Here is a 25,392-nt window from a genome sequence, read left to right on the forward strand (position 1 = left end):
GCAGCGTTCCTTTCCCACTCCTGTTATCTCGACCTCCAGGCGTTATGCCCGCAACTGTTTCAAAAAAGCTGCTTCTTTTATATCCTATTATTTTTAAGCTGTTGCAAGCCCAACACGACCATCGACGGCATCGACCGATGCAGCTACGTTCGGTGTAGCGCATACCCCACTCCGTTGTCCGTTGTATCTCGCCGCCTGTATCGATGGTTGTCGAAATAACATGTTTTCCATCCATACTAGTTGTTTTTTGGAATTGCTTGGAGCAGCATCGAATTTCGTGGTGGTGCAGAGCACCGACTTCGTTTCACAAACGGTCGATCTATGCGTATCATTATTTTTTAAATGTAGTAACGGTGGCGTTATGTTATTTGTAAATAATTGTTATAAAATAACAGGTAGTTAAATAACAACCCATCACTAGATCATGGATAAATTGGGTAAAGAGGTTTAGATTGTTCTTGCAATGGTCGCGATTCAATGCCCTACCCACTACCCATATTCAAACTATCGCATCTTATGTATATGAGGATATAAAGGTTTATGCAGGAAGTTCCAACTATCTCCACTCCCTACTAAGAATTGTGGAACAATTTTCCAAAGATATCCATATTGCCTTTGGCTTAGATAAATGTAAAACTCGAATAATATCGAAGATTAGGCACCAGGCACTGACGTTTGAGTTACAAGACGGCAATAGGCTTGGTGCATTTCAATTATTGATTTCAAGAAATTCCGACCGCAGCGCTTTAACGGCAAAAATCAGAAATTATCCGCATATAGTTCACGCCGCCGCCGACGTGCTTATGACTGTACATTATAGCGAGAATCGCGCCTTACTGATTATCACCTTGAGCTTAGATCGTTTTCTTCTAAAGCTATAAAATAATATTTCGAAAGTATTTTTCTCTGCATTGCCTTGCATTGTTCTGCATCTCTTGTCGCCCAGGAGACCTTCATCTGCGTAAGGTTGATGACGAACCTTGCTTCCTTAAATGCAGTTACTCTCTTCTACGAAAAATAAACTTTTTGCTAGAAGTTTTAGTTGGGATATCCTAATTAGTTCAAATGTACTATATTTTGGTCGCTTTCTTTTCAGGTTCATTTACTCTGGATGAAGATAAAAAAATATTGAAACACGTGGAAGAGTACGGCACTAATAAATGGGCACTTCTAGTGAAAATGTTAGATAGATGCAGTAATCAAGCCAGACAAAGATACCGCACGCTAACTGCTTTCTTCAAAGAAAACCCGGACAAAACAATCGAAGACGCACCCAGAAGACGATTTTACAATTTCGCTTTCGACAAAGAGTACGATTTTGTAAGGTAAATTCTTGCTTTGTGTAGACATTATTCTCAATTTAATAAATGCCGGACAATTTTTGTTATGCATATTAATTGTTAGGCCTTTCGCGAGAGTTTCTTAAGAGCCAAGGCCAAAACATACGCGGCGATTTTTGAGCGGTTTATAGGCGGCGCGACTGTGATCTGAACAGCTTGTGGCGTGTTTTATAACATTAAGGAGCTTACCCCGGCTGGCGCCGCCGCACAGTGATGCAGAAGTTCCCAAAAGCAGCAGAAAATCACAATATCAAAAGTATTTTTTTTAATTATAATTTCACTCGTATAGTTCCTAATAGACCATATTTTCAGAATCGTGAAGATTTTTGAATGAAAACGGGCCCATTATTAATCCCTGATAAGAATTGTTCAAGCTTATAAAATTATTAGCTGAAGCTAAAATATTTTGATTAAATAAAATTAGTGCGTTTAACGTTGGTGATAAATTAGTTAAAAACTGATGGTACTCTGAGAAAGTACAATGTTTTCAACTGTTTTTCCTCACGGTAATTCTAGTTTTAACTTCCCTGGTATCATAAAAAAAATCAATAAAGACCTTGATGTAATTAAGAACTGCTTAATCTAAAATCACATTTTATGTAAGCTAATACAAAATGCTCCAAATTGCTCCAAAAAAATATGATGTAGGTTACAATTATTAGCCTTTTTTCTTCATAACTACGAAGTTTCATGACCAACATTAGCCCACAAATACCCTTTAGGTTGCCTAACTCTCCTGAAAACCATGGTTTAGTTTCCCAAAATAAATTACGTATGACAGTAATATTACTGGGTGTTTCTAGGTGCTGTAAAATATTGTTGTTGGATATTTTTAATTAGTTTTAGAAAGAAAACTGTAATATATTTTCTCTTATTCAATTTAATTTTCGATATACAAAGTATTCAAATTTAAAAATACTTTTTATTGTGTAATTTTAACTAGCTTTTCCCTGTTAAGCCTAAATTTTTATTCGTTTTGTGCTTATATGACATTAAATTTAATATTATTAGAAATATCATTAATTTTGAATAATTATTGTTAATATAAACTAAAAAGACGTGTCAATGTGTCTATCATGCGGCAATATTCATTCAACAACTTTTATCAAGAATGTTATGCACCTCCTAGATACTAATTTTCTCGGATATAGTAAGAGATCACCAAGACTTCTCCTGTCAAGTAAAATAGAACAGCATCCTGAGGCTCCAAAACTTATTATAGATTAAATTATTCTATTTTTTTATCCATTTGCTAAATCCATCTTAAATATATTATCCATCTTATCTAGAAGCTTTAGGATAATTTTTAGTTTCTTTTTCTTGCGTATTAAATTCTTGTAACTAAGTTCTAATTATCATCTAAGTATAATATTTTTACCACAGGTAATTACAGATATTTCTAAATTATAGAACATTTAAAAATATAACTAAAATTAAATCGTTGTAAATGAACAACTGCTTACATCTAATGCGAAAAGAGCGCTCAGTCTTTTAGATGTTTTGGTGTTACCCTTAATCAAGGGTGTTACTTTCATTATTATCTAATTAAATAAAATATGCAGATGTATTTACTTTCTTTTTTTTTTCTCATGGAAATGAATGTCAATATCTTGAATTTAAGTAATACTTATTGGTAACTAGTTCTGAAAAAAGGATTAATTATAGTAAAAACGAAATGCTAATTCTATTGTAAGGGGCTGAAAATAAAACCCTGTATTTTTATTAACGTGTTTACACAAACTTTTTTGATTTTTTAAATTTTACAAAGAATAGACTATTAAATTATTATGCTATTGATGACAAAATAATATAATTAAATTTTTTACAACCCATTTTTTATTTTTTACAGCCAATTTAAGTACACACTGTATACATAATTCAATTTTCTGGATTCCAAACATCACTTATACACTTAGAAAACCACATTTAACAAAAATAATTTTTAAAAATGTAGCAGTAAGTTGAGAAATTATTTTTTGCCACTTTTCGCGTTTTCGGCATCACTGTGCGCCGCCGGCGACACAGACGCGATGGCCTATAAACCCCTTAAAAGCCGCTGCGTGTGTTTTGGCTATAAAGCTTACCGTTTAACTACACTGTAACGAAATATATTTGCTATGTGGGTGTGTTTAAGGAGTTTACAACAGGAGCAATAAAAATGTGTTTAACAAACACAAAACCTTTACTTACAGTACATACTCCGGAGTCATATCTGACATAATAAATTAATAATATCGTATTACATGACTGAACACAAGGAAGGGGCTTGACGTCAGGGCCGCCATTGCTTTAAGTTTGAAATATTAGATTTTGTGTACATACATGATTTTTTTTACATGGTTGAGATTAAAGAATTCGAAAAAATATGGTTAACATAAAACTATAAGAAGATTGGCCAATCATAGTAGTAGTAATATGCTAAAATGCCATTTTTTTCAGGCTCATGGCAGATAAATTTAAGAACTCTCCGAACATACCGTCTCTGCACGAAATAGAAAATCTTTTATTAGAAAATCCGAAACCAAAATTAAATGCTATCTCTAAAATGAGTCCGAGACGAAAGAGGAACATTATTCTAGTTAGAGATGACTCTGAGGAGGCGGACATCGATAATTTTTTGACGGAATACTTCTCAGACAAATTGACAGTTCCTGCCAAAAAAACAATTCAAGACGACACAGATTATATTACATTTGCTAAAGGTAGGATAGTTGAATAGGATCTAGAGCCGAACATTCGTACCAATTTTTAGCTCTATGCGAATTTATGTACGATTATCCATTTTTTGTGGATCAGTTTGACCGAGTTAAGGTTCATTCCCACTATACCTTCCGTATCAGCTGCCTTCCGTTTCCCTTCCGTTTAAATAAAATATTATATCATGTAAATGACAATAATGCACACTATCGGTTCCGTTTCCCTTCCGTTCCATATCCTTTCCTTCCATACTTTTTTTTGGCGGAAGGACCCAGGCGTATCGGAAACAGCGTTGTCAAGTTCTTACATTTGTACCAGCTTTGTTAACATTTTGCTGATATTTATTTATTCTTTCGCCTATTAATTAAATCTATTACCTTTTCCAAAAGATACAAATTTTTAAAATAAAACTCTCGTAATGATATAAATTATCCAATAAAAAGTATTGAACTGATACGGAATGGAAGCTACGTATAGCGACGATACAATAAAAAATACGGAACAGATATGGAATGGATATGGAATGGAAACGGAAGGTAAATGAGAATCAACCTTTAAAAGGACAACGTGGCTACTTTTCGGTATTCACGGTGAGTTTCCTACGATGTTCTCTATGGGTATCTCGGAAACTACTGAAGATAGAGAGTCGGTTAAATGGGGAAAGAATTGCAGTTTTGTGGGGTCATAAATATGCACCTTTCAGATTTTTGAAAAAGTTCATGGCTTACTAGATATTTCGAGAAAAACAAATTTTGGCTATTTTAAAAATTGCCCCTAATTCCATTATAATCTATTTTAGACAAAAAGTTTTCAGATAAAAGTTGTAGATAATCATATCCCTAATGAGTTCGTGTTTCCCGATTTTTTCTAAAGCCTGTCATTTTTGACATATGACACAAACATATGTTTTTTTAAATGGAAACCATAGTTGGCCATGACTTTATAAAAAGCGCCATTTTTTAAGCTTTTCAGCGATATAAGCTATTAATATGTTTTTTCACAAAATTACTGTGTTATCGCCAATTCTTATCTTTCTTGATTAATTTCACTTAGTTAGCCATGGAAACAAGTTCAATCGTCGTTACTCTCAGAAATAAACTGTCACATCCATACTTTGTAAATTAAAATTAACAAAAATCTTAAAAATGATATAAAAATCGTTCAAATGAAGAAAAGCGTATTATTGGTTCAACTTTTCTTGCATAGCCAGACATTTTCGAGGATACGTTGACCGGTGAACGTTACTTACGTTTTTTAGAGAACGGCTTTCGAGACATGTTACAGCGCTTTCAGATGGAGCGGAGCGTCCGCGCGGATGGTTTTTCAAGATAGCTCATCCGGACGGAACATACGCGACCCATGTGAAATTGTTCATTTAAACTCATGGAACTCGGCGGACGTTACGCGCGGACGCTCCGCTGCGTCTGAAAGCGCTATTAGAAAAGTTAAATTTAGATACTTGCGCATTAATAGAGTGGTTCCAACATTACTTTCATTATTGACCGGTGAACGTTACTTACGTTTTTTTAGGGAACGGTTTTCAAGACATTTTAGAAAAGTTAAATTTAGATACTTGCGCTTTAATAGAATGGTTCCAACATGACTAGACTGGGATAGAAAGAGGTGACCAATTGCATGGGCCTCCTCTATCACCTGACCTATCCATTTTAGATTTTTTATGCGGTATGGTTAACAAGGTTTACAAAAGATCTTATGAATTAAGGGAGGCACTCGAAGAGGCAGTACAGGAGAAGTGTAATTAAGTTGACCGGTCGTTCTGTGAGAATAGCTAGAAATTCAGTTTTAAAAAGATGCATTTATGTACTCAAAACAATGGCGGATTTTTTGAACATTTTCTAAAATAACTTAATGTGTATGTAGTGATATAATTTTTTTAAGATTTAGTTTTTGTAATAAGTTATAAATCATAACAAAATAAGAATACCATACCAACATTAGTAAAGAAGGATAAGAATTGGCTATAACTCTAAAAAAAATTGGCTATAAAACTAAAAAAATATTATAGCTTATATCGCTAAAAAGCTTAAATGAAACTGTATGGCCAAGAAAAGTTGAACCAATAATCCTATACGCTTTTCATCATTTGAAAAATTCATATTTACAATTTTGATATACATACAATTATGAAGTTTGGATGTGACAGGTTCACATTTCTGAGAGCAACGACGATTGAACTTGTTTCCATGGCTAATTAAGTGAAATTAGCCAAGAAAGATAAGAATTGGCTGTAACTCAGTAATTTTATGAAAAAAACATGTTATAGCTTATATCGCTGAAAAGCTTAAAAAATGGCGTTTTTTATACAGTCATGGCCAACTATGATTTCCATTTAAAAAAACATATGTTTGTGTCATATATCAAAAATGACAAGCTTTAGAAAAAATCGGAGAACACGAACTCATTAGGGATGTGATTAACTACAACTTTTATCTGAAAACTTGTTGTCTAAAATAGATTATAATGGAATTAGGGACAATTCTTAAAATAGCTAAAATTTGTTTTTTTCGAAATATGTAAATCTGAAAGGTCCATATTTATGACCCCACAAAACTGCAATTCTTTCCCCATTTAACAGACTCTCTATCTCCAGTAGTTTCCGAGATACCCATAGAGAACATCGTAGGAAACTCGCCCTGTATAGGGTGGCGCACCTCATTCGCCTCGGTTTATTATACGAAAACGGAAACATGTAGAAACAAAATATTTTATGGGTATATGTGGGGAGGCAATGTGCACAATTTAAAATTATTTTGAAATATACAGGGTGTTTCGGAACTAAGATTACCAAAGTTATGTTTTTTCTTACGGAACACCCGGTACTTTATTTCATTTTTGGAGGGTTAAATATGTTTAAAATCTTTGGTTTTTGTGATATTTAAGGATATTTAAATATGTATGCTACGATAGAACAGATTATTAACTTTTAACTATCTCAATTACTTTTCAGAATTAATTTTTGTGCTGAGTTTAAAGGTAGAGAAATAAACTTTACTGAAAAATGTTATTGCTTCCTTAAATTTATACAAGGGTACAAACAATTGCTGATCTATTTTAAATATATATTATGCATAAAAACTTTGTTATTTCAAATGCAACACTCTGTATTTTTCAAAACAAGTCTGAGGCAGATTTAATGCTCTTTCAAACTATATTAGAGTTTCCTATACCTATCTAGCTCAGATTTTGAATAAAAAGCGATTTTTTAATATGTAAAATGGCAATCAAGATGGCTGGTGCCGCCATGGCAATTTTCTAGTGAGAGTTAGTAACTATTTTCAAAATCAACATTAGTTTATGACATATTATTTAGATTTATAACAGTTTACTTAAATTTACCCGCAATAGTTTAATAAGTAAGTATTAATTATTTTATGAAGAAAAATAAATCAGTATCTGCGGGCGGAACGAATGGATATCTTCAAACGTTTCTTTGAAAAACTACTTGTCCTATTTCACATAATGTGGTTTATAAAAAACCTTTTATAGGCAGAAACCTATCGTTGGAATTGAAGAAAATAAATTTGTCATCAAATAAATCAAAGACTTGTTCGATTTTCTTGATAAAATAATAAATCCATATTTAATAAATATTATTTATTAAACTATTGTAGATAAATTAAAGTAAACTACTATAAATTTAAGTAAATCCCATAAACTAATTTCGATTTTGAAAATAGCAAGTGACACTAGAAACTTGCCATGACGATATCAGCCCCCTTGGTTCAAGAACAGTTAACCTAATAGGACTGCTCATTCAGTCAAAAGTGTCTGCCAGGTGCATGCGAAAACTACTCGCTTTGTGACGTCATTGTAGTCCTTGTCATGGTTATTAGTCCTTATCCGGCAACCAATAATACACACACGTGCATTATTTAGTTTATTTATTTAAACACCTTATATGTATGCAGTATAGAAAATTAACTGTATAAATCGTATTAAATACTCGGATAATGCATTTTTAAGAACAGCAGTTCCCAGCATAACCTTTTGCAAGCATTCTTTTTAGAGTACTTCCATATTTTGCTTTAAAATAATTAATAAACAAAATCGTGGGCACTTAGTAAGCACCATAGCTCTAAAAACTTTAAAGACACCTTTTTCTCATTTAAAATTGACAAACCTAACCAAACCAAACCAAACTCAAAATTTCTCAGCTGTTATTTTTATAAGTTTACCATAGGCAACTAAGAATACACACTATCATGACAAGGCTTTGACAAGGACTACAATGACGTTACAACTGTCAGCTGAAGCGCGGGAAGAGGCGAATGTACGTCTTATGAGGATGAGCAATCCTATTAGTTTACCGTTCTTGCTCTTGGTTGCCATTTTATTGAAAAATTGCTCTTTATTCAAAATCTGCGCTAGATAGATATAGGAAACCTTAATATAGTTTGAAAGAGCATTTGAATCTGCTTCGGTTTATTTTAAGAAATACAGCGTGTTGTTGATACCCCTGTATACATTAAACAGCAATTTTTGATACCCCTGTATACATTAAACGAACCATCAAATTTTTCAATAAAAGGTCGGCATAAGAATTAATAACTCTGAAAAGCAATGTACAGGGTATTAACAATTTTTTTTACTATAGCATGCATATTTAAATATCTATAAATATTTCAAAAACCAAAGCTTGTAATCATATTTAACCCTTATAATAAATGTCTTATTTTGTGTCTAAGGATGCAAATATGATATAAAATACCGGGTGTTCCATAAGAAAAAATATAACTTTGGTGTGGATCTTAGTCATGGCATACTCTGTACATTTCAAAATAATTTTAGATTATGCACATTGTCTTCTCACATATATCCATAAAATATTTTGTTTCTACATCTTTCCGTTTTCGTATAATCAACCGAGGCGAATGACGCCACCCTGTATATAAATCATAATTAATTAGATTGAATTATCTAAATTTCAAAATACTAAATTCCTTTTCAGATGCAGTTATGGACGCCTTATCAGTACTACAAGCTGAGCTGCACATACCTATCCATTTTAACAAAAATCCAAAGCTGGATGAAACCGATATTAGTATTTTAAATGCTGTGATTTTAAATGCCTCTTTTAATAAAAAGAGTAAGCACTATGTATTAAACAGAGCTAGCTTAAATATAGACAGGCTGATTTCACCTAATCTGTATACTGCCACAGGTATTCGTAATCTACTACTTAATGAAGAAAAATTTAGAACAAATATGAAGAGAGCTCATATTTTTGAGCATTTAAGGTGGGTGCTATTTAATATCTGAAGTATGTACCGGGTGGCCAACTAAGAATGGACGCCGGCTGTATCTCAGAAACTACTTATCGTATAACTTTGGGAAAAAAATTCTAATAATTAAATCGACCAAGAGAAATCGCTGGGAATTATTTTCAAGTTCGAAAAATGCCCGCTAGGGGGCGTTTCTCTAATAGTCAATCAGAAAACAAGGGTTTTTCTCAAAAATGTGCAAGTGAACAGGTATTTTAAATATTACTATTGTAGTTATCGAAAAATATGTATTTTAAGTCGAAAAATATGTTTAACAGATCACATATAAACCAATACCTAGATTCATATTACTTGCTATGAATTATTAATTAAAAAGCTTGGTCTCAACGTATAAGGAAGCGCCGCGCCGGCGCCGGCGCCGCACAGAGGGGATTTTTTCCAAATTCGTGGTCAAAATTTAAAATTCTGAATTGAGCAATATTCTCATAATTAATATTTGAAACGACAGGCAACATATCTATCTATTAAGCTAAAAAAAATTATTATAAATTTTTACCGTATTCTCTAGTTACGTTGATCCAAAGTTAGCTTTGGCAAGACAAAATGTTATGCTGGCTGTCATTACTTAAATTTTCGTTACTAATGACGTTTGGTTTTATTGTGTTTCCAATAATTTTTTGCGAAAAGTGAAACATGGATTGTGTACCTTCATGTATGTAGAATAATATAATATTTTACTTAGTAGTATTTTAAAAATGGATATATATATACTTGTATTGGTTTTGTTTTCTATTGTTCAAAATGAAAAAACAAAAATTAAGCGTTCATTCCGTTAAGCATTTGGTACACTATTAATGCGTATTAAGGTCAATGCTTTTCACTGTCTTATTTATCAATGCTTAATCTTATTAACTGTGTTAAAAGTGACTGCTAGTTTTTGCTAATCTGTTCAAAATAACAGATTTTTGGCTCTAAACGTAATGTGAAATCTACTTATATAATAGAATAAACTGTCTCACTAACAGCCACTTCCATCAACATTTTTTTTAAAAGACCGTTAGGTTAAGGGTCTTTTAAGTGCCATTTTAACACTGATTGATGACCTGTATGTCACGTCAAATAAATGGCACCTTTAAATTTAATTGTCCTTTAGTTAACGGACACTTAAAAAAATGTCTGTGAAAGTGACTGTAAGTGACGGATACAGGCACATATCAATGCACAGCTTAAACCTCTGGGTCTAGAGACTCGAAATTTTGCACAAAGGTTTCTTATACAAAGTAGGCGAGCAATAAGAAAGAATTTTATAAAACTTGAATTTAAAGGGGTTGTAACTACCCTTTCAATATTGAAATGTTTTTTATTTGAGAAACCACTGGTTTCGCGACAAAATGCTTGAACACGTATTTTAATTTTTGTTTTTGACATACGAAGATATTTTTTTTCCACAACGATTGTCCCATAGGGGGCGAATACAACCCCCTTTTCATCAAGCTGAAACCAATGGGAGTAAAAAGCTGAATTTTGGCTTACGTATAGATTGTTAGGTGTAGAGGTTCAATAAGTAGGGTATTTTTCAAAACCCAAATTTTAAGGGATGAACAACCCCTTAAATATTTTTATTTAAAAACTATTGATTTTGGTGAAAAGCGATAGAAAATACGTGTTCAACCATTTTTCTGCAAAATTAACCAATTTTTAAAATAAAACATATTTTAGGGGTTGTACACTCCCTTAAAATTTATATGTAATGAAAATGAAAAACATAAGAACAATTTGCAAAAAATACATGTTTAAAGATGAAAACTACTGAATATTTTCTTCTAATAATTAATATTACCTCTGTTTCGAACTTTGCAATTTTTTGTCACCCTGTATAGCATCAAAGTGTATAATAGATATTTTCTTAGTAAATATGACTCACTTTTAATGTAAATACTAGTTTCGAAAAGAAATAGTAAGTTTATGCTACAAAAATCATTTTGGTCACGAATATGGGAAAAATCCCCTCTGTGCGCCGCTTCCCCCGCTTCTATGGACCGCACGCGCCTGGTTAGATTTGCTTTTATTAAAATAAGGATAACTCTGGTTTAGGTTACGCGATTTAAACAAACTAGGGCTCGTTTAAAAGAGCTTTTCTTCCTTAATGAACTCCAGTATAAATTTTGTTTCCACAATTTTTTTCGTGGTAGCTAGAGGGCGCTGTTTAACATCATAGCAGATATAAATAAATATGAGGCTATATTTCTCTTTGCACAGTTAAATAGAGTATAAAATTTCCAAAATATCAGCGCAAACCGCAACTTTCTATCTTCTCTCTAACCGGAGATATTAAGAGAACAAATCATGTTAGGCTGCCGCTTAGGATTATATTGTCTAAAAATTATAGCAGTAGGCTAGGAAACAAAAAGTTGTAAATTGGTTACTTCAAAATATCAAAACATATGTTTTAATTTCATTCTAATACCATTTAATTATAATTTATCCATGTTCGTTCTTGATTCGACCCCATAAATTAAAACCCAGACATATTGAATCCGATGTCCCAGCTGGCCATGGAAATATGCCGCTCCAGCGTCTATCTACTAAGTAAGTGGTATCCAAGAAGCCCCACACATTCATAGCAAAATAAGCGGCACCACTGCCTCAACTACACCAACTGCATTCATGATGATGAAATTGCAACAAATGCAATTTCATCATGATGGACCCTCTAACAAAATTGGCAATTCATTTCTTAGAAATTATGGATAGTTCATTTCATACAGATAATTAAAAAAGTCCAATCATTCGCCATCCTAGAATTCCTGCGTTTTTCTTTAACATTTACCGACCAACGGTCTTGGTGCTAAACTACTTGCATCAAGGGTAGATTTGAACCAGTAGTGCATATTGTTAAGATTCGCACCTTCGTTCGGTGCTATATGAAAATTGACCCAAACGACATAAACTTTATAAATGCTTTATATATAATATAATAATAAGTAACACAAACAACAGGTAAAACACGAAAACAAGTGAAATCAAGGACGAACTTGGATTAATAACTAAATGACGTTACATGAAATAAACCCTTAGTTTGCGACAATAAGAAATTCGGCCGTTTTCTGTTAAAAGCAATATGGCGGCACAAAATTCCTAGAAATTTTAATAAAATTATTGATTATCCGACTTTCGGACATTTTAATCTGACAACTACTTACGTATAATTAGAAATTCATAAAAAAAATTCAAGAAATTCATAAAAATTATACGGATGGATGATAATGTTACATAAACACGTTTAAATAATTATGACCGTCATTTTTTTTAAGAAAACGCCTGACATTCGGATGCATGAAAACTGAACTTAAATATTTTGATTTTTGACGTAACCAATTTACCTTTTTTTGTTTCCTAGCCTACTACTATAATTTTTAGACCATACATAATCCTAAACGGCAGCCTAACATGATTATATGCTATTATATGCTTAATATCTCCGGTTAGAGAGAAGATAGAAAGTTGCGGTTTGCGCTGATATTTTGGAAATTTTGTTCTCTATTTAAATGTGTAAAGAGAAGTATAGCCTCCTATTTAAATTTTTTAGGCAAAAGCGCAATATCTGTTATGATGTCAAACAGCACCCTCTAGCTACCACGAAAATAATTGTGGAAACAAAATTTATACTGGAGATCATTAAGTAAGAAAAGCTCTTTTAAACGAGCGGTAGTTTGTTTAAATCCGTAACCTAAACCAGAGTTATCCTTATTTGAATAAAAGTAAGTTTAACCCCACCACTAAGATCCCCCACCACTTTATTTTATGAGATAGAGTAAAATACTCTGTATCAAAAAAATTACAAATTTCTCGATGATTATAATAGTAATATTTAAAATACCTGTTCGCCTGCATATTTTTGAGAAAAACTCTGTTTTCTGATTGGCCCTTAGAGAAACGTCCCCTAGCGGGCATTTTTTGAAGTTGAAAATAATTTCCAGCGATTTCTCTTGGTCAATTTACTTATTAGAATTTTTTTTCCAAAGTTATAAGATAAGTAGTTTCTGAGATACAGCCGGTGTCCATTCTTAGTTGGCCACCCGGTACTGACCAGAGCTGCAACAAATCAGTTTTAAAAAGACTTAAGTTTTAAGTCATTTCTAAAATCAATTTTTTTTTTCTTTGACTTAAATCATTATTTTATTTCAAGTCAAGTCGTTTTTGTAAAGACTTAAATCACTATACGTTGTTTAAGTCGTTTTTATGACTAAAATCTATATTTTTGACTTAAATCATTATTATCTGCAAGTTAAGTCAGTAAAATGACTTAAATCAATATAATTACCCTCAATTCAAGACAACCAGAATTCAATTTAGGTACCTTTTTTAAATGTTAATATTAATTTTCTTGAATTGCCAATTAGGCGATTTTCTTACTAAGTATCATATTATTAATTTATTGTAGGTACAGATGAGAATAAAACCACTTAAAATAAAACTATTTATTTTCAGTTGCATAAATAACATAAAAACACACAACTTAATATGCAGGGTGGAGCACCTCATTCGCCTGGGTTGATTATACGAAAACGGAAACATGTAGAAACCAGGGTTGGCAAATATCATGATATTTATATAAATATCAAATATCGGATATATATCCGATATATATCTGATATATGTATATCCGATATATATCTGATATATGTATATCCGATATATATCAAGTTATGATATTTATTTTTGTTTTTATTTTTTTATGTAAAACTGCGTTTAGTATCAAGTAAAATCAAGAGGTCAAGCATATATTTTTATTTCAACTTAATTATTGTTGCTTTGCACATAATAGGAACAACATTAAAACAAAAATATATAAAAAATATACAGAAATTCTAAAAAATAAACAGAACTTCTAAAAAATAATCAGGAATTCTAAGAAATAAACGGAAATCCCAAAAAATAAACGGAAATTCAAAAAAATTAACAGACCTTCTAAAACTAACAACAAACAAATTTATATTTGATTTATTAATTTAATTAATGGTAAGTCATGGTCAGATTCGTTCGATTTACTGAAGCCGAGCCCGAAACGAATTCGGGGAATCACACAAAGTAAAAAATACGTTGTGCCGTAAACATGTTGACATTTTTAACGTAGAAATTTAAGAAAAGAGTTGAGTATTATTTTTTTATAAATATCATGATATACGAGGCATGTTTTTTAAGTAAGTACCGTTTTGGAATTAAAAAAAAACGTGCAAAGATATCGCAATAATTTTATTTTTACATGAAAGCCTGTACCTTAATCTACTTTTCTACATAATTTCCGTGAATATTGAGGCACTTGTCATAACGTGGCACCAGTTTTTCAATACCCTCCTCATAAAATTCTGCCGCCTGACTGGTTAACCACTGTAACACAACAGTTTTGACTTCGTTATCGTCTTGAAGACGCTGACCGCCCAGGTGTTTCTTCAAGTGCAAGAATAAATGGTAGTCACTGGGCGCCAGATCAGAGCTGTATGGAGGATGATCTAGAGTTTCCCATTTAAAAGATTTGATGAGATCTTTGGTCCGATTAGCCACATGTGGACGGGCATTGTCATGCAGCAAAACAATACCCTTACTCAACTTGCCACGTCTTTTGTTTTGGACTGCACGGCGCAGATTGTTCAATGTCTCACAATAAGATGCTGCATTGATTGTCTCATTACGAGGCAGAAACTCCACTAGTAATACTCCTTTTCTGTCCCAAAAAACTGTGCACATGATTTTCCGGGCAGACATTGTTTGCTTAAACTTCACTGTTTTGGGTGATGATGAATGTCGCCATTCCATGGACTGTTGTTTCGATTCTGGTGTGACGTAGGCCACCCATGTTTCGTCACCAGTAACAATTTTGTCTAAAAAATCTTCACCTTCATTGTGGTACTGCTCAAGGAAAGTCAATGCACTGCCTAAACGTTGGGTTCTGTGCAAATTCGTCAACATTTTCGGAACCCAACGTGAACACAATTTCCGGTAATTCAAGTTCTCGGTCACAATGCGATACAAAACACTACGAGAACATTGAGGAAAGTAGTCGCACAATGATGAAATTGTAAAGCGTCTGTTTTCTTTCACCTTTTCGTCCATTTTCTGCACCAAATCTTGATTAACGACCGAAGGACGCCCACTCCGTTCTTCATCATTCACGTTTGTGCGGCCATCTTTAAATGCTCTCACCCATTTCCTTACCATTCCATCACTCATAATGTTTTGTCCGTAAACTTCACAGATCTCACGATGAATATCGATCGGTTTTACGCCTTTAGCACTAAGAAATCGTATGACAGCCCGTACTTCACAATCGGCGGGGCTCACGATTGTCGGAGGCATCTTCAACCTCAACACTCAATAAACAACGTATACAATGAAGAATCAGACTGTACTGGCGTCTGTGCATTGACAAGAGATGTAGGTAACCAGCGCGCATGCGCGGAACGCCGACCGTAGCGCTGCGGCGGCGGAATCGCAAAACGGTACTTACTTAAAAAACATGCCTCATATATCAAGGTATAAATATCATGATATATATCAATGATATATATCCGATATATATCATGCCAACCCTGGTAGAAACAAAATATTTTATGGGTATATGTGGGGAGGCAATGTGCACAATTTAAAATTATTTTGAAATATACAGGATGTTTCAGAACTAAAATCCATACCAAAGTTATATTTTTTCTTATGGAACACCCGGTATTTTATTTCATTTTTGGATTTTGGGCCTCAAAAAGGCATTTATTATAAGGGTTAAATATGTTTAAAATCTTTGGTTTTTTAGATATTTAAATATATATAAATATGCATGCTACAATAGAATAGAGTATCAACATCCTGTACATTACTTTTCAGAATTAATTCTTGTGCTGAGTTTAAAGGTAGAGAAATAAACTTCACTGAAAAATTTTATTGCTTCCTTAAATTTATACAGGAGTACCAAAAATTGCTGATCTATTTGAAATATCTATTTTACATAAAAACTTTGCTATTTCAAATGCAGCACTCTGTATTTTTTAAAGTAAATTGAAGCAGATTCAAATGCTATTTCAAACTAGATTAGGGTTTCCTATACCTAAATAAAGAAAAATAAAGCAGTATCTGCCGGCGGAACGAATGGATAAGTTACTAGTGATTTTATTTTGTGAGGAAAATTGCTTCTTGGCCAAAGATATCGAAATAGAAATCTTCCAGATAAGCGTTTCTTTGAAAAACTACTTGTTCTATTTCACAGAGCTGGTAGTGTGGTTTATAAGAAAAAAAACTATTAGGCAGAAACCTGTCGCTGGAAGTGAAGAAAATTAATTTACCGTAATTGGCTCTTATAGAAAATCCAGATATCTACAAGTCATCGTAAAATACGTCAAAGAACTACTTCGTTTTTCTTGGCAGAATAATAAATACATATTTAATAAATATTATTTATTAAACTATGTAGGTAAATTAAATAAAAGTAAACTTTTATAAATTTAAATAAGTCCATGAACTAATTTCGATTTTCAAAATAGCTACTAACTGTTATTAGAAACTTGCCATGACGACACTAGTCCTCTTGGTTACCATTTTATTAAAAACTTGCTCTTTATTCAAAATCTGAACTAGATAGCTATAGGAAACCCTAATATAGGTTGAAAGAGCATTTGAATCTGCTTCGATTTATTTAAAAAAATACAAGGTGTTGTATTTGAAATAACGAAGTTTTTATATAAAACTTTGATGTAAAATAAATATTTAAAATAGACCAGCAATTTTTGATACCCCTGTATACATCAAATTTTTCAGTAAAGGTTATTTTTCTGGCTTAAGGTTGTCGCCCACTAGACCGCTGCGCGGCGCGGCGCTGGGAAGAGAATTTTTTCCGGCTGCGAAGGAACTGCGCCCACTATAGCGCGCTTTTGAAACGCGGCAACGCTATTTATTAGTTATAGTCGAAGTGTTTTTTACTTACTGTAGTTTAGTTTTTAAAGCAATGAGTTCAAGTACGGACCAAAGCGTATTTTTTGTGCTCTTCTAACAGATGAAGAGGAAGAGCAGGTGATGAAGGAAAGGAAAGTTTGGACTCATACGAATAACAAAAAAAGAAAGAAGTTTGGAGACTTTTACCATCTTTTTCCAGATTTTAATAAAAAGACAAGATCATTTTTTCAGTATTACAATATATAAAAGGAAACATTTTACGCACTCCTCAATTGAGGGTTTTAGAAGCAAAACACCGAGCATCTCTACTCATCATATTTTCAGAAGAGACAAATTACTAATACTTTGATAATTTTATTTATTTTTTTTTTTTTTTTTTTTTTTTTGTTTTTTTATTCTTATAATTTTGTTAGGGATCCCGTGGGTCCACTATTTAAACTCACGATGTTACCAACGAATTTATTTTCACCTTTGTATACATACCAAACTTATAACACACAACAAACTAACTATTTATAAGATTCCTTCACCAAATTGTCCGATTTTCAATTTCCACGCGGTATTCAAATTTCAAACTGTCTCTGTTGTCGATGGCTCCGGCTTATATACACTATTGACTGCTTCTCGAAATTTCCCCAATTCTCGGAAAGCGTACTTTTTCATACCAGACAATTCTATTGTCTGATTCCCTTACTCTCGACTTGACTAAAAGACGGCGCCTGAAAAAGTCTTTTAATCTCTGGCGGATACGTTGCGGTTGTGCGGGCAACCAGTAATACATTTTAATTTCTGGCGGATGCGCCATTTTTCTTGACATTGCCCCTTCTCAAATTTGATCGTCCTGATCAAGGTTTCCTGTCTGATATCTATTCAATCGATCCAGATGAACTACTTTCATCTTACTTCTAGGGCTGCGTTTAATCCGGTACACAACATCATTTATCCTCTTGATGACTGTATAAGGACCTTCCATGCTGGAGTTAACTTGGGGACCTCCCTTTCTTGCGCTGTGGGTTATATAACCATACCATCTCGTCCTGTTGAAATCCCGTAGAATTAGCTCTGAGGTCGTAACGAGCTTTCATCCGGTCACTGGCTAGCGTAATCTTACTTCTCACGGCCTTATGAATTTCCAATAACCTTTCCTCCAGTTCATCCGCGTAGTCCTCTACGTTCGTGGTGCTGTCGTCTGGTGATCCAAACACCAAGTCACAAGGCAACCGTAATTTTCGACCAAATAAAATCTTCGATGGTGAGAGTCCGGTGGTGTTGTGAACTGCACCTCTATATGCCATTAGGAATAGTGGTATATGCTGATCCTAATCTTTTTGATGTTCATCCACCATTTTCGAGATATGTTCTTCAATGGTCTTATTGAATCTCTCGACTATCCCATCAGACTGCGGATGTAAAGCTGTTGTCCTAGTCTTGAGAATACCAAGCAGATCACACATCTTCTGGAACAGTCTTGACTCGAAGTTCCTTCCTTGGTCAGTGTGAAGCTCTAAAGGAATTCCAAATCTACCGAAGACATTATTGACTAATACTTCAGCTACAGTCGATGCTTCCTGGTTTGGAATGGCAAAAACTTCTGGCCATTTACTGAAATAATCCATCGCTACTAAAACGTACTTGTTGCCCTTTTGCGTTTCAGGGAATGGGCCTGCAAAGTCAACAGCGATTCTTTCAAATGGCAGTCCAACGTTATATTGTTTCATTTTTCCCATAGAGCGAGTGCTTGGTCCTTGGCTGGCCGCACAAGTTTTACATTGTCGACACCATTTTTTGACATCTTCGCAATAATCCACCCAGTAAAACGATCTCTCAGCTTGCTCAAGGTCTTGTTTTCCCCAAGATGGGCTCCAGTTTTACCACCGTGAATTTCTTCCAATACCTGGGTAACTTTCTTTCTTGGTACCAGTAACTGAGTTGTTATTGTCCTGCCATCCGCACTTTCCCACGTGCGCTTTAACAATCCATTCTCCATAACTAGTGAATTCCACTGAGCCCAGAGAGTTTTGAAAACGAGCCCTCTGTTTACAATATCCTGCCACGGTGGTCTATCGCCGTTACCTTCCTTGAGCCGTAGTATTGCTCCGATGCTGGATCTTCCATTTGGTCTTTCCTCAACTGTGCCGTCGTCCACTGTTCATCGGTTCCAAGCTTAAAACTCCTTATCATGACAGTGCCTTCACGTTGTTCCGTTTTACAGCAGTGCTTACAATCGGTTTGACAGGGTCTTCTGGATAAACCGTCTGCGCTACCATGCATTTTTCCAGCACGATGTTGGATGGCAAAGTGATACTGCTGGAGCCTCTCGAGCCATCGTGCTATTTGACCTTCAGGTTGTTTCATCTCCATAAGCCACTTGAGAGCCGCATGATCTGTCCCACTAAAGTACCGCCGTACAGATTAGTAAAAAATGATCAACCGCTCACAATTGCCAGCAGCTCCTTCCGGGTAACGCAGTAATACCTTTCTGGTTTGGATAGAACTCGACTGTAATATTCTATCACTCGCTCTTCGCCATCTTGCACTTGTGATAGCACTGCACCTATGCTGATATTGCTGGCGTCGGTATCCAGGATATACCTCCCTTGTTGTTGCGGGTGGGCTAGAATAGGACTTGAACATAAAGCCGCCTTAAGTCTTCCAAAGGCTACATCACAAACGGTGTTCCATTCGTAGCCGACTTCATCACCTGTAAGTCTAAGTAAGGGTGCAGCTATATTGGCAAATCCTTTGACAAATCTTCTGTAAAAGGTGCATAAACCCAGAAAACGTCTAAGTTCATGTTTGTCGCGAGGTTTAGGCCAATCCTTGATCGCAGCGATTTTCTTCTGGTCGGTGTAAATTCCGTCTGCCGAGACTACATGACCCAAGAACTCCACTTGTCGCTGGAAAAAGCTACACTTCTTCGGGTTCAAGCACAGGTGAGCATTCCGTATGCGGCCAAAGACTTCTTCCAAATTTCTGCAATCCTCAAAAGTCTTTCCTATAACCAATACATCGTCGAGGTAAACCAAGCACGTTTTCCAAGTTAATACTCTTAACACCACTTCCATGAGACGTTCGAAAGTGGCCGGAGCATTGCATAATCCAAAAGGCATGACTTTGAATTGGTATAGTCCGTTTCCTGTAGAAAAGCCGTCTTTTCTTTGTCTTCCTCGTCCAGACCAACTTGCCAGCATCCACTCTTTAAGTCGAGAGCGGAGAACCAGCACGAACCTGCCAGTGTGGTTAACGTGTCGTCTATACGTGGCAGTGGGTAGCCATCTTTCTTAGTGACGTCATTGAGCTTCCTATAATCCACGCAGAATCGTGTACTACCATCTTTCTTCGTCACCAAACAACAGGAGATGACCAAGGACTCGATGATTCTTCGATAACTCCATCTTCTGGCATCTTATCTACCATTGTTTCCATTTCTTGTTGTTTGGCATTCCCTTCTAGGACGTTGTCGAATCGGCTGAGCATGACCAGTAATAATCCGGTGCTTCACAAAATCCGTTCTTCCACCGTTGTTCTTCCCAAAAATACTACCATGCTTAGCAGGAACTGCTTGGCCTTCTGTTTCTCCTCAGGTGTTAAGTGATCCCATGGCTGTTCTAGATGTTTTAGTGTTTCTTGGGATGCCTTTTGTGTAACAGCTGACGACACTTCATCACATCGGGTGACACTTCTTACAGTTTCGCAGATGGCTATCTTGTCACCTTTTGAATCTTGACACAACTCGGGAAAACATTCGCAATTTTGATCGGTATATTCTTGTCAGTGTTCACCAACGACTTTCCTACTAAGTACCTATCTTGTTTGTTGTCGCTACTTTGTACCAGTCCAACACAGCACCTAGCGATTTTCTCCACTTTACCGAATACGATCTTCTCGGTATTACCAGGTATCACCACAGTTTCCGCTGATTCATCCATTCTAAGCCTGGTCCTCGTCTGGAGATAACATGAACTCTTCATTTCAATATTTAAAGATATTTCTGGTGATCGAACGAAAATCCATGTTGACGAATCACATCCATGCCCAAGATGAAGCCATCTTCAATATCTGCCACCAAGACGCTATGCTGAAACTTCAAATTTTCTAACTTCAGTTCGACGATAGCCTCTCCCCCTACAACGGCCATTTCCCCCGTAACCGTACGTAAACACACTCTTCTTCCCAGAGGCATCAGCTTCAAACTTGCACTGAGTTAGCCCGCACCAACAATACCATAGCGCCAGTGTCCACTGTCATTCGGATTCTCCTACCATTGACCTTCCTGTCGATCACTAAACTGTTAGCGGTTCTTCCTAGACTACTAATGGAAAAACTCCTGGGGGCTCTGTTCTCCCAGTCAATACTCGCCCCCTAGTATTGACTGATTTTAGTTTTCCTGGCGCCTACGTTCTCTGGATGGTGAACGGATCGCATTTGAACGCGGCAATCCCGTTTGATGTAGCCATTCCTGCCACATCTAAAGCACCTTATGTCCTGTGATCTTCTATAGCTCTCTGTCTCGGTGTTGTTGCTACTCTTGTTCACCAGTAACTCACATAGTTTACTAAACATCTCCTCCAAACGTATGTGAGAACTTCTGGGCTGTTCCTCGACCGTTACCGATCTTATCTTCGGTCTAGGGAGGGCGCTAAATGCAGCTTCGATTTCCAGCGCCCTGACCAGTGCTTCGCTGCTGGTAGAAAAACGCGATATTTGCAGCGCCCTCTGTAATTCGCTATCCTTCAGTCCGCTGATAAAGCACTGAGCAGCCAGTTCTTCCCTAAATCCTTCCGGTGCTTCTAGATATGCCAAGTGTACCAGCCGACGTAAATCTGCTTCAAATTCCTGCAGACTCCCTCCGGACCTCTGCAGGCGTGTCTTGGTCTGGGCCTGGTAAAGTTAGCGTCGATGTTGGTCGCCACATCTTCTGTCCAGTGCAGCGACTAAAGTTTGGTATTCCTGCTGTTGGGCTGCAGGAATAGTTTGCAACAGTTCTAGGGCAGGGCCACGCAGCGCGATGACAAGTGCCGCTGCTTTCTCCTGGTCAGTCCATCCGTTGGCAGTGGCGGCTGCTTCAAACTGACGGTGGTACATTGTCCATGTCGTTTGTCCATCGTAGGTCGGGGCTTTAAGGTTCGCTGTTCCTTGAACGCCAGGTGTCCTTACTTGTACCTTAGTCTTCTGTAGGTCCATCTCCAATCTTTCTATCTTCTGCTGAAGGCGTTCCTCAAGATCTTCTACGGTTTCTTGAAGTTGATTTTCCTGCCGTTTTCCAGGTCTTCAAAATTCTTCTGTAGTCGAAATTCTGACAAAGTTTTCTTTAAGACGGTCCCGATCTTCAATTCTGTCCTTCTGGCGACGCACTTCTAAATCTTCAACAAATTTCTCCAACCGTTCTTGTCTAATTCCTTGATTTTCTAAAATTTTCTGAATACGGTCCTGTTCTTCTTGTCTTTCTTTTTGACGTCGCTCCTCCAAACGAATTTCCAAATTACCCAGTATTTTCTCAAGCCGGTCCTGTTCTTCTTGTTTCTCTTGTTGTCGTTGAACTTTCAAATCTTCGAAAATTTTGTCTTGCCGGTCCTGTTCTTCTTGTTTTTCTTGTTGTCGTTGTAATTTTTCCTCTTCCTTATCTTTACGTAGTCTTTCTTGTTCTTCTTGTTTTTCTTGTTGTCGTTGAATTTTCAAATCTTCAAAAATTTTGTCAAGCCGGTCCTGTTCTTCTTGACGGCGTAATTTTTCTACTCTCTTTTTCTTCTGCTTTCTCTTCTCTCATATTCCTCCATAAAATCGCTCCAATAATTTATTTACTTCTTTCCATTTTTTCTTTGATTGTTCCTTTGTACCAACCATAAAATACTCTAATTCGGTCTAAAAATCTTCCAATCCACCTAATTTCTTCTTAAAATCCTCTTGAATCCCAGTTCTGACACCAATTGTTAAGTATTTTATCGTGGGTCCACTATTTAAACTCACGATAAAATACTTAACGAATTTATTTTCTCACTTTATACACAATTACTAACTTATAACACAACAAACTAACTATATTTATAAGATTCCTTCACCAAATTGTCCGATTTTCAATTTCCACGCGGTATATCCAAATTTCAAAAACTGTCTCAGCTGTCGATGGCTCCGGCTTATATTCTCTATTGACTGCTTCTCGAAATTTCCCAATTCTCGGAAAGCGTATTTCTTCATACCAGACAATCCTATTGTCTGATTCCCTTTCTTCTCGACTTGACTAAAGATGGCGCCTGAAAAGTCTTTTAATTTCTGGCGGATACGTTGTGGTTGTGCAGGCAACCAGTAACACATTTTAATTTCTTCATGGATGCGCCATTTTTCTTGACAATATATTTAGGTAATTAGAATTTAAAAATTGGAGATGTCACTTTTGTTAAAAAGTGGAGATTGCCGGTTTTGCCTCTACACCACTCAATTATATTAAATCTTTGATAGAACGGCATTTCGTCCATCTGTCTCAAGTGAGGGAAGACTTAAAAAATATCATATTCCTTTATGAAAATCGATTTGCTTAATTTACCTTTAAAAAATACAATTCTACCATTGATACGTATCACTAGTTCCTAGTCAAAAAGCCAACCGAAAAGACTCGAATGCAAAATTATTTCCAATGTGAGTACGCACACTGCAACGCGCCAAAACGGCGGAGACGGAAAAAAGTTGCTAGAGAAGTCTTCCAACTTCTTGACGGAAATTCCGTGGTGCGCTTCTGCGCTGCGCGCTCTGATGTGCGTTGGTCCATTTAAATACAAAAGAAATTTCCACACGGTGCCGCGCCGCGTCGCGCTGCGGTCTAGTGGGCGACAACCTTAAAAGTCAGCACAATACCAATTTTGAAAAGCAATGTACAGGTGGTCAAATCGACGCTTTTAAATGGAAACACCTCTTTTCTATAGGAGATAGACAAAAACTAATATCGGTGTCTAGAGCTCAATTTTTGTCAAAACATGATGGTGAAAAACTGCATATCTATATCTGTTACCGTTTCGAGCCACTGGGTATTTTTCAAAAATATGCATTTTAACAAATCGCTGTAACTTTTGCTATGGAAAATTTTGTATTTCTAAGGAAAACATTTCCAAAGCACCTTTTACGTAGAAATTTAATGGTTTGGCATAATTTTTTAAAATTAATAATTTAAGAACTATCAACAGAAAATTTTATTTTTATATGGGGACACCCTGTATATTTTAATTTATTGAAAATAATTTAAAACTACTTTTCCAAAAATATAACACACTTGATATTTTGCTCGATTCCTCCTCGAGATACAGAGTATATGTAAAAATTCGCCCGCTTTAAACAAGTAGGCTTTGAACAGCACCGGCTGTAATGCAAAAAATCTAGCTGTGAGCATCAATTAAAACGAAAATAATATTTATGAGAGTGTGCAGAATTGTATAATTTAAAATATATTTAACCAACATCAGCACAGTTAAACTATATCTAATAACAATAAAACAAATAGCAAACCAAGACATGAGATTTTTGCTACAGGTGTTCGACATAACGACCGTCTCTGTTATGGATGATGGTAGTTTTTGAACGTTTCTCGCGGAATTCATTAACTCAGTGGGGTGAAAGATATCCTCTCATAACTGCTAGTATTTTTAATTTGTCTAGATTATACGGGAAGAATAAGAAACCTTATTCTTCCGCAAGTAACATATCCATAGGATTAGATCCATGGGCACTAAGTCAGGCGGCCTCGAAAGCCAACGGCTGGGATCTTGGCTATTATTCAATTATTCTTGAAATTGGCTGCAAAAATTTGCAGATAATTTCAGCGTTCAGAGGCGGTGTGTCGTCTTTGGTTGGAAAAAATATTATTTTCGAGTTCCATTAAGGGTATATCATCAATAAGGGTCCAAAGCCTACTAGTTAAAAGTATGAACTTTTAAAAATTTGCATTTCGAATATCAAGATATAACAAAATATCAAGTGTGCTATATTTTTGAAAGGTAATTTAAATTTTCAGCACTAAAATGTAGATGGTGTCCCAAATAAAAAATCATTTTTCTGTTGAAAACTTCTAAATTATTAATTTTAAAAAATTATACTTAAACTATTAAATTCTACGTAAAAGGTGCTTTGGAAATGTTTCATAGAAATACAAAAATTTTCCATAGCAAAAAGTTACAGCGATTTGT

The 25,392-nt window shown here is 35.3% G+C and overlaps 2 protein-coding genes across 2 annotated transcripts in view; both read left to right on the top strand.

The window, feature by feature from the left end:
* Positions 1–1,115, top strand: part of LOC115883516 (snRNA-activating protein complex subunit 4) — a 23,330-nt gene extending 22,215 nt beyond the window's left edge. Inside the window, exon 9 of the mRNA XM_030901885.1 lies at positions 1,097–1,115. Within this exon, the coding sequence (XP_030757745.1) occupies positions 1,097–1,115 (19 nt within the window). The remainder of the gene's footprint in view (positions 1–1,096) is intronic.
* Positions 1,101–25,392, top strand: part of LOC115883497 — a 40,296-nt gene continuing 16,004 nt past the window's right edge. Inside the window, exons 1-3 of the mRNA XM_030901866.1 lie at positions 1,101–1,325; positions 3,780–4,042; positions 9,007–9,295. Coding sequence (XP_030757726.1) covers positions 1,180–1,325; positions 3,780–4,042; positions 9,007–9,295 — 698 coding nt within the window. The 5' untranslated portion in view covers positions 1,101–1,179. The remainder of the gene's footprint in view (positions 1,326–3,779; positions 4,043–9,006; positions 9,296–25,392) is intronic.

Source organism: Sitophilus oryzae, unplaced genomic scaffold, assembly GCF_002938485.1.
Source record: "Sitophilus oryzae breed Bouriz unplaced genomic scaffold, Soryzae_2.0 scaffold_1931_pilon_pilon, whole genome shotgun sequence".
Classification (NCBI taxonomy): Eukaryota; Metazoa; Arthropoda; class Insecta; order Coleoptera; family Curculionidae; genus Sitophilus; species Sitophilus oryzae.